The sequence below is a fragment of the Chenopodium quinoa genome, unplaced genomic scaffold (assembly GCF_001683475.1).
Source record: "Chenopodium quinoa cultivar QQ74 unplaced genomic scaffold, ASM168347v1, whole genome shotgun sequence".
NCBI classification, from domain to species: domain Eukaryota; kingdom Viridiplantae; phylum Streptophyta; class Magnoliopsida; order Caryophyllales; family Amaranthaceae; genus Chenopodium; species Chenopodium quinoa.
In genome coordinates this window covers 654316-664907 of record NW_018745523.1, presented here as the reverse complement: position 1 = coordinate 664907, position 10592 = coordinate 654316, and the positions used below count along the sequence as shown (strand labels likewise).

The following is a 10592-nucleotide window of genomic DNA, read 5'->3' as shown; positions in this document are numbered from 1 at the left end:
TTTAACACTAACTTGGAAATTTTTGTCTAATTGTATGTTTGAATAGGTTGGCCATTGGTTGATCCAATTTGATAATTAGTCCTATAAATGTTAAAAATAGAGAACGATGATTTATTAACAAGAAAAGAAAAGATAGAAAAAAACCTGAAACTTTATCTTTATCGGGCTACTTGTTGAGTACATATAAAGGTTTAATTAGGGTTTTTTTGTGACTAACTCGATTAGATTTAGGTCAGATTTAATTTGGGTCCTTAATAGCTAGTATTGTCGGCTATATTTAGGCTATAACCTAATAAGATATAGTGCAATTTAGATTACTTTGTTTCAATGGAACAATCAATTTTATTAGGATTCGGCCTACCTTTACGATCCCTTATTGTAGCATAGGTTAATGCTTAAATCAACTTGTTTTGTTGCATTTGGGAAACACTTTTGTCATTCAAAAGTAATTAAAAAAAAGGAGCATACAACAGGTTTGAAAACTCGATTTTTTACAATCATTAAGATAGTGATAATTTGACCTAAATCCAACCTTGCCTGCGTGATTGTTAGTCATCAATATCCAATAATATTTTAGCTCTCTAATTGTAAATTGATTTTAAGATGAAACTTCACGTGAATTTATTTATGTGCTTTCATTCATTGTCTTTCTCCAAACCCAGCTAACAAGTGGTATTAGATAATGATTCATTTAATTTAGTCTTTCTATAACGTTTCATAATCGCCATTCATCTTAGATTGTATGTGTTGTTAGACCCCAATTATCGATGATCTCCTCAAAATCTTGGCTAATACGATTGTCATTCTAATTTTAATGCTCGGCATAATTTAGATGCTTTCATTAAACAGACTCACACTAATGGGTAGAACGTTAGGTACATACAATTATGAGTATGTAGTATCATTAAAAAAAACCGGTCAACAACCCTCAGATTAGTTCATGACCTAAGCAAGTCATATCGAATCAATTACAGAATGGAACCTTGTTTGAACTTAACTAGTAACGTTTTCCCTCCTAGTCATCCCACCTCCACTCCAAACAACTAACTAAAAGCTATAATCACTTCAACTTGACCTACATAATAACATAAAACATAATATAAAATAATAAACATGGTTTGAGCCTTATTGTAGAGTTGATATTAGAGGTTAATAGAAAGATATGGACTGAGAAATTTTGTCATTATAGGATCGAGTTGTAGCACTCAACGCCTTCTTTAGGTTTTGTCTTCTTTTAGCATTTTGTGTCTCTTGGATGACATGAAGTCACGTGAATGGCTAATATATATTACCCTTGATCAAAGTATTTTCATATATGATCACTTACCTTTTATTACCCTTATAATGTAAACTTTACCAAATTTACCAATATAATTATTTAATTTGATGATTTTGATGTGTATATATATATAACAACATTAATGTCATCAAACCTTAGCATATGCCGCCTTTCTCACTTTTTTTGCAACCCTTTGATCCCTCTCTCTCTAGGTTTGATCTTTCTCTCTCTAAAATCTCAAAAAAAATGAGTCCGGTTTACTTGAATCACCCTCAAACTTCATCTCCTATACCTTTCTTTGAGTTAAAAGGAGATCATACACAACATAGTTTTCAAGTTTTTGGTCATTTACATCATGATGATTCCCACAACCATGATGAAATCTTATCTCTTGATTATTCAAGGCATGAACAAAAAAAGGCGAGTCCCAATTGTCTATCTTTTTTTTTATTAATGGTCGTGTATGCTCCCTCTATCTCTAAATAAGTGACAGGTTAAGATCAACTTCAAAATTTGTAACATGATCGTAACATAATTATATTAAAAAAAATCTTATGCAAGTTTTTTTTAGCACAAATCCTATATAAACTATCTTGTTATGCAAGCTTTTTTATTAAACAACTTTTGTGATCTTATTAGCATAGTTTTTATTTATTAATTTATAATACAACTTTTGTGATCCTGTTAGTATAGGTTAAGAGTAATTTGGAAAAAAAATTAGGAACCGGGGGAATTGGAGCATTATACTTCATAGAGTGAAAATTATGTTAAGCAAACTTTTTCCTTATAAAAATCTTATAACATAATTTTTAACGGTATAGTTTTGTGATATGTCATACTTTGATACTAATATATGTTATGATCATATGATCTCAGGTTGGAAAGCTAGTTTTGTCCCATGAAAATAAAGCAAATGATCTTGGACAACCATGCTCACCATGGCTTCAAAACACTATTGGAGATGATAGTGGATGTAGTTATGGCTATTCATTCAAGCTTCGAGAGGAGGTGAAAATCGAAACTCCAGTGAACTATAACAACAATGATCAAAATAAGTACTCTAGATCAAAATGGAAGCCCTCAAAGGTGAGAATAATGCAAAAGATAGCAACCTCTAAAGACTCAAGAGATAGCAGGAAGCAGCTTGATCATGATCTTGCCAAACGCCAAAACAATGATGGGATAAGAGTGTGCTCAGATTGTCATACTACTACAACCCCACTTTGGAGAAGTGGACCTCAAGGCCCTAAGGTATTTTCAATTTCCGCCTCGAATTTAACAACACTATATGTTAAGATCATGTGATTTAATGTTCATACACTACATCGTTTTGTTACTAGCTCTACTCATCAGATTTAGCTGTCATATTACTGATTTAAATTACACTTATTGCTTTACTGCTAGCTTTGCTGAGATTCAATTATCATACTACTGGTTCAAATTACACTTGTTGCTTTACTACTAGCTCTGCTGAGATTCAATTATCATATTAGTAGTTCAAATTATAATACTAGCACAACTATATCTTAGGGTAAATACGTTTTAAATGCTTATAATTAACCATTCGCTTGTGTTTGAGTTAGGTATTTTTTGTGTATATGCTTATAATCAAATATTCTGAGATTTAGTTCTTCACTAAGAACCGGGATCAAAGTTTCTAACAAGCACAGTGTACATTTTTAAACTTTGATCCCGGTAATTAATGAAGAAGAATGGTTTATAGGGTTACTCTTGAGTGATTGAATTAGGGTTTTTTTTTGTATATATGCTAATGCTAGTTTTAGATCAAATTGACGGGGAGGGGATAATCTAAATTTTGGATAAGAAGGTAGTTGTCAAGCTAACAATAAGTTAGAGTTTAGCACTAGTTTAAGGTTCAAAATTTTGTGATCACTAATTAGTTCAATTAGTGAACTTAATTTATTTGGATCATAAGAACCATCTAAATTAATTTACCAAAAAAAAAAAAAAAGAAAAAAAAAAAGTATATATTTACGAATAAAACAACAAATAAATTTCAATTGAAAATTCTTAAGGACCACCCAATCACCCATCCATGAGTAGGGCTTTTAACTTGAAAAAGAGGTTTTCGCCGCGAAATCCTTTCCTTAGATCATGTGTTCCTTTCAATGAGATCTATAAACATTTTTTAACAATTAATGGTTAGAGTCGGATCTACGATTATTGAATTAGAGGGGTAATAAGTAATTGTTGACTTAATGCATGTCTCCTGCATTTTTATCCTAGCCAAAAGAAAAATTCTAAATGGTGGGACACGTGTCACCTAAACCCTTATTAGATCTGTCTGTAATTACAATTTAATGACATAAATACATGTCGAATGTTTTCGTTATAGTCTCTTATTAAATCCGTCTATGATTATGATTTAATGACATAAATACATGTCGAATGTTTTTGTCACAGTCTCTTTGCAATGCATGCGGAATAAGACAAAGGAAAGCTAGAAGGGCAGCTATGGCAGCTGCAGCGGCAGCAGGATTTGGCAATGATAATGCAGTTGTACCATCGATTTCGCCACCACCTGTCGAAATTCCCAAGCCAAAGGTTCAAGTGATAAAATCAGAAAAAGGATTAGATGATAACAATCATCTTGATAAAAGCCATACATTACCTCTCAAGAAAAGAAGCAAAGTTATTGATGCTGCAAGAAATAACAATAGTTATATTCATAATAACACCTCTAATAATGCAAAGAAGCTTTGTTTTGAAGATTTTGCATTGAGCTCAAACAAGGATTATCTTAAGGCTAATTCTAAGAGATCCTTTCCTCGTGACGAAGAAGAAGGAGCCATACTCTTAATGGCACTTTCTTGTGGATTAGCTTGCTCTTTATAGAAATTATTCAGTTTGAAGGATTATTAAGTAGTGCATTTTCCTAAGAAATTTTGAGTGGTGTTTATTTATTTTTATTTTCATTGTTTTTGGTTCAATTTGTTTGAGAGAAGAAGAAATTAAAGAGTGAAGGTAGACAACTACCTAAGCTACGTACTTTAGGTATAGGACGATATATAGATAGCCAGCATGGGTTTTGTACTTGCTAGCTAGCTTAATTTTGAAAGAATAGAGGTAAAAGTTTGTAGATTTATTAATTAGTAGTATAAGAATGTTATGGAAAATAATAAGATTAATTAATACTAATGAAACTCGTTATAATATAGTATTATTGATGGATTACTCTTTGTTTCAGTGTTGTCATGTTTAAATTAGGTTTTAAAATCATTCGCAATCAATATAGATGTTTGGATATTTATCTGTGAAAAAAGTCTTAGCTGAGACGACGATCTCAATATAGAATTTTTATTTGCTTGATTTTTTGCATAAAGATAAAATTATATGTATAAAATGTTTGGCATACAATGACAATCACTAGACAATAGCTAGTTAAGATATGCAAGCATTTATATTGATGTCGTTACAAGTTTTTTTTTCTTTTTTTTCTTTTTTTTTTTTATTTTTAATTTTGTCATAATTGCGTTCTTTATTAGGTTATAATCTTCTTGTTGAATACGTATTTTGTCAAGATACAAATAAAATTTGATTGGATTGTTTTGTTGCTTGATTTAATTATATTTGGGTTTTTTTTTTTAACACAATTGTTATGTTCTTATGTGAGTAATTGAATGAAGATCACCTTATGGGAAAAGACAACTGATTTCTAAAAACCATTGAAACTAGAATTCATTTAAATAGTCACATCTAATCTACTATCATATGTACACTGTACTTCTTATGTTTTATGTCAAACCAATTCATTAGGACAACAATTAGATCTTGTTCTTTTGGATGAATGAATCTTGAACTTGATTGAATAGAGTTGAATTAAATTAAAGTAATACTAGTGATAATACTAATTACTCTATTCATCCTAATTTTCTCACCCTATTTTTCTTGTTGGTATCCCATTTTTTTGTCTCAATTTCTCCTTAAAAAATAATTTCTCTTTAAGTATTCTATTATTTTAAGTCCGCACTAATTATAATAAGGGAAATTCTTGGTAACACTATATTTTTAAGTTTACTCGGTGGTGAATTGCAAAAAAACTTATTATCTTTGGTAAACTTCAAATTTTTATATTAAGCTAACCATAACATTAATGATAAATTTACATTAAATATTTAAATGTAGTTAGTTTTTTTATTAACATTTAAATGATTTCAGAAATAATTTATTTTTTTTTTATAAAAAAGTCACCCCCTTTTTCCCCACTAGCCTGCCATCACTTCCCCCGCCCCAACCCACACCAGCGCACTGCCACCTCCTACGCCGACGAACGGACTCCTCCGCCCCTGACGTGCCTTTCCCCCAACCCCTTGAACCACCACCCCCCTTCCCCGAAACTCACCTCCCTTCTCTCTAAAACCCTAGAAACCCCTCCCCCACCCCTGAAATCCCCCAGCACTTAGATAAATCACATTACTTTGCTAGATCTTCGTTTAAAACACTTATGGACTCCTTGTTCGGGAACCTCCATCGTAAGAACAAAACAATTAAAGGGTGAGTGTTTAGTACAAGAGGGTTGATTATTGCATAAGTTTACAAGATGTTACTACTGACTTTTTAAGCTAATTTTTGTGTGTTCAAAGCTCGTATTGAACCTCTATTTATAGGGAATGGGTGAGTTTAGGGTTTCGGACATTCTGGCGCAGTAGGTGGCGCACGTAACTCAGCAGCGCAACCTCTGGTCTTGCGCGTGGCTTTATGGTAAGATTCAATTCAGTATATTTTTAAAATTCTGAATCTTCCGCAAGCGCATCTCTTGAGGGTGCGCTGGGTGTCGCGCGCAACCTTGTGAGTTGCACGCGCCAGGCCAGCGCGACTCCTTGAGTTGCGCGCGGTTTTTCCTATGGCAGCCATAGATTTTAACCTAGGTGCTTCTAAATCCGTCAAATTTAGGTTTAATCTCGGGATTAGGCCTAATTTCCTGATCGGGCTTAGTATTAACGAGCTCTAGTTCATTTTGTTTAGGTCAAGCTAGTTAGTTTATGTGTTTAGGTCTTAATTGGTAGTCCACAAGCATTCCTTACTCCAATCTATCACAAAGATGGAATTATTTATCATCATAGCACTTTCGGTCGAGACAGGGGACCAATAGTAGAAGTCTACAGACGGTTTCTGATTTTTGTTCTTTTTTTTGGTTTTTTTAATTTTATTTTGATTTTCAATTTTTTTTTTTTTGCACCAATGATAAGGTGACACGTGTATTGCAACCTATTATTAAAGGTTGTTGACTTTTGTTGACCGGTTTAGGATTGAAGGAAGAAAACAACCCCCAAAGTTTGGATTATTCTAGAATAATAATCCAAAGTTGGGATTTAAAACAACCCCCGGTTTGGTGTTTGCCGGGGTGGGGGAAGATCGGGGGGTCAGGTTTCAGGGTGGGGGCGTGGGTTTTTCCCTGTGAAAACGGGAGAGGACGGCGGTTGGGGTTGGGGGTTCCGGAGCAAGAGGGATGTGCAGTTTGCTGGTGTGTTTTTTTTTTAATTCTTTTTTACCAATTAGCTCTCAACACTTGGTATTTTATAAAAAAAATAAAATTTTTTAACCTTTTCAACAGGTAACGATCATAAGGATTGAAGAAAGAAAACAACCCTTAAACTTTGGACTATTTCAGAATAATCCAAAGTTAGAATTATTAAAAGAAAATCAAATAAAGTTGAGATTATTAAAATCAATTTTTCCAATAGAATATAGGTATTATGAATACATCAAATAACTATTAGATTAATTTGGCTCACTGCCTCACTGGTTGAAGCATGCGTTGATTATAGCTCTTTCCTCCTTTTACTTTGATCGAGTCCTTCAGTCTCTAGTGTACTTTTTTCCTCATTTCTTATTTGTTTTTATTTCTAATTTTTAAATAAATGGTTATTTGATAAAATTAATTAATGAATTGCCTTCATGCATCAATGTACTTTTTGCTTGCAGACATAAATTATTACTCTTTGTAAAAATATTAGTATTTTATTTCAAAATTTACTAATATGGAATAAGTTGTAATACTTTGATTTGATTAATTTTTTTTCTTATAAAATAATTTGATTAGTTAGAAAGTTGTGAATTTTTGCAATTTCTTTTTCCAGTGTTATACAAACTTTTCCCTAATTCTCTATGATAAGTTGTTTAATGGCCAACTATTTGACCGCATGATTTAAAAATTGTTTCATATTAGTCATTTTGTAGATTACATAACACGAAATTTGGGTTTTCAAATTAGACTTTAGTTTTTTGTTAGATAATTTGCTAAAAATACAACCAAACTTTTGTACAACTCTACTCTTGGTACATAATGCAATAAGTCTTGTGTAAAGCATGTGTACGTTAATTTTATTGTAAGATGGTCAGTTTGAAGGTAACTTTTGTTTCGGGGTTTCCTGATGTCCTGCGGGAGAGTTACAATTCCGAGACTGGAACCGGACGCCTGTACCTGCAAAACAACGGAGACTCCTGGTGGTGGGAGCTCCGCCTCCAACGGTCAAGTTAGTACTTGATTAAGGAGTAATTAACGCGGAAATTAAAGTGATTGGGTCTCTCTAGGTGAGAGTGTTTAATGTGAGTTTTTTAGCGTAATCCCCCTTAATGAGGATTAAGGGAGGTATTTATAACCTTGGGAAACGTGCCCATCCTAGGTTTAGGTTAACCTAAGGCTGATTGGGCTTCCCTCGGAAGTTGGGCCTAGGTGGCCGGTTTCTCCATTAGGCATGGAGTATGCCACATGTCATGACATAATAGGTCCAAGGTGGACGAATAAGCGTGTGCCACGTGGCAAGCCCTGACAGTTCCAACTGGGGGACACTTGGCAGGACCTGATTGGCCCACGTGGCGCATTCCGATTGGTGGGAGCAAAATCCCCTAATCATTTGCCCCTCACAGGTGGCACGTGACTGGTCACGTGTTACCTGTGACAGGTGTCGCACTGTAACAGGCGACGGCCTGCTACAGGTGTCAGTCGGCGAAAGGCCGAGAGATTTTCCCGCCCAAATTTTGAATTCTGAAAGTGACCCTTCGCCTTCTCACTTCGCCTATATAAGGGAGTGTTGACTTCAGTCATTTTCACACTTGAGAACTTTGTGAGAGAACATTCGGACCCCTGAACTTGCTCTGACAATTTGGACCTTTTCTGCCTACCGCCTGTTCTGACAAGCCGACTGCAAAGGATTTTCAGAACTTCATCAATCGTCACTCGTTCAGGTAACTGTCGGTTCTCTTACTCTTAATTTTCTTTTTATTCTATTCTTTTTTGAAATGGCACCACGGAAGCACACGACACGACCTAGGTTATTGATCAGCCGGTCACCGGGGACGGCTGAATCTAGGACTAGGAGTGCCGCCTGCCCTTTTCCGGACCCATCTTTGCCCTTTATACAAAGTCCGATTGTATCTGTGTCTATGCAGAGCATGATGGCCAAAACAAAAAAAAACTGCCAGGATCTCAAACTCAGACGGCTCCTCCCACAGGGTGCCGATTAGTGAAACATCTGACCAGGCGCCAGATGTGGAGGTGAAACAAAGCGGCTTGGAAGCCGGCAATTCTGAGGGAGGAGTCAAAGTGACCCCTTCCCATTTTTCAGTTGGCAATTCTTCTTTCTCTCCTGCTCCTTTTAAAGGAGAGGAGGCGGGCCCCTCCGGGAGAGGGGAGGAGTCGTCCTCTTTGGACTCGTCAGAGGACGATTCCGAGTCTAGCTCTTCTGGCCATGCTTCTCTGGACACAGAAGAGAAAAACAGTCGTCTGCAAGAGGCGAGGCTTTCTCACGCAGTTGAGAAAGGGGACGATTGGGCGGAGCCATCCGCCTCTTACCGAGAGCAAAATACCCCCTACTACTGCACGGTACCTCGAGGCCGGATCACAGCCATGCAAGAGAAAGTGGAGAGCTTTATCCCAAACCACACAATGGGCCCCGGCTTTTTAGTGTTCGTGCCGGATCCAGAAGACACAGTCGTCTGGCCGGCTGGTACCAGTTATGATAGCGTCTGCTTTGGTTGCTACGAGGCGGCCATCAAGGCTGGGTTGCGCTTCCCATTACATCCGGCTGTTCAGCGGATCTTGGATGGGTATGAGTTGGGGTTATGGCAGTTAGCCCCGAACTCCTGGGTCAACGTACTCGGCTATGTGGCCGGGTGCGAACTGCACGGGGTGGAGCCGAGCTTCGAGGCTTTCGCCCACATGAACTATCTCAGCCGGACCCCTAAGGCAGGCGATACCGGCTGGTATCAATTGACGAGCCACAGGGGCTACCTCATGACGAGAGGTAAAGCAAACAAATGGAAGGACTGGCGGAGCACCTTCCTCATCATTGAGAGTTCAGAAACAGAGCTGAACAAGCGCTTCAACAGGTGGAACAGGAATCCGCCCCTTCTTGCAGGCGGCCGCAGCATGCCGCCTGTTCCCCCCAAGGCTAAGAAAGTGATCCTAGATAAAGGACTCTTCAAAGTAGAGTCGAAGGTGAACTCTACTTCAGGGGTACGAGAGCAAGTACCCCTGCACTGCGTCCCGAGCTTCAAATGGCTCTACGACGAGTACTTTTTGGCCGCCTGTGGCCTCAGCAGTCAGTGCTCAAGAGGTAGCCGGCCTGTCGAATACTCTGTTGTTTCATGCATTTCTTGTTATGACTGGTATTAACTTTGCTAATTGTTTTTGCAGCGGACGCCATGAGCAAAATTATCGCCTCCAAGACTGCGGCGGCCATGTTGCGGGCCTCCATCATGCAACAAGCTTCAACCGACTCCCCCAAGAAGGGGGCACCCTTGGTGAGCTTCGAACCTTTCACCCTCTTTTTGGAGTTGTGTTTATGCATATACTGACTCTTTTCTTCTTTTTTAGACGGGCGCTCCAAGAGCTTCTTCTTCCCAACAGCCGGACCCCAAGGCCCGGAGGACGACTGTTGCGAGCTCTCCTGGTTCTGCCAGGAAACATGCGGCGGCTGAGAAACAGCCGGCCACTTCTTCTAAAACTCCAGCTGGGCCGCCTAGAAGTATGAAGTTATCCTTGTAAATTTTAGACTTGCTCCCTTTTTTACTAGGTCTAATCCGTTTGTTTATGCTTGATGCAGCCGGCCCTCAGGAGCCTGACTTGGTAGAGGTGGCCAAGTCTATGATCAGGGCCGTTCCTCCAGCTGAAAGGGAGGCGGTCAGGGGTGTCGGCACCCTTGACCTAGACGGGATTGCAGGGGTCCTTGCTGAGGTATACTTAGCATATTTTTGAGTATTTGAATTCCAGGACGCCTGTTTTCTTTTTTGTTGGGAAACTGATGCATGTTCCCTTTTTACTTAGGCCCTGCTCCGAGTGAACGGCCTT

At 37.6% G+C, this 10592-nt stretch overlaps 1 protein-coding gene across 1 annotated transcript; it reads left to right on the top strand.

The window, feature by feature from the left end:
• The first annotated feature begins 1363 nt into the window (after positions 1–1363).
• On the top strand, positions 1364–4416 carry LOC110715564 (putative GATA transcription factor 22). The gene is made up of 3 exons (XM_021894149.1): positions 1364–1699; positions 2156–2530; positions 3704–4416. The coding sequence occupies exons 1-3, from the start codon at positions 1442–1444 to the stop codon at positions 4133–4135; spliced, it is 1065 nt and encodes a 354-aa protein (XP_021749841.1). The 5' UTR covers positions 1364–1441; the 3' UTR covers positions 4136–4416.
• The last annotated feature ends 6176 nt before the right edge of the window (positions 4417–10592 follow it).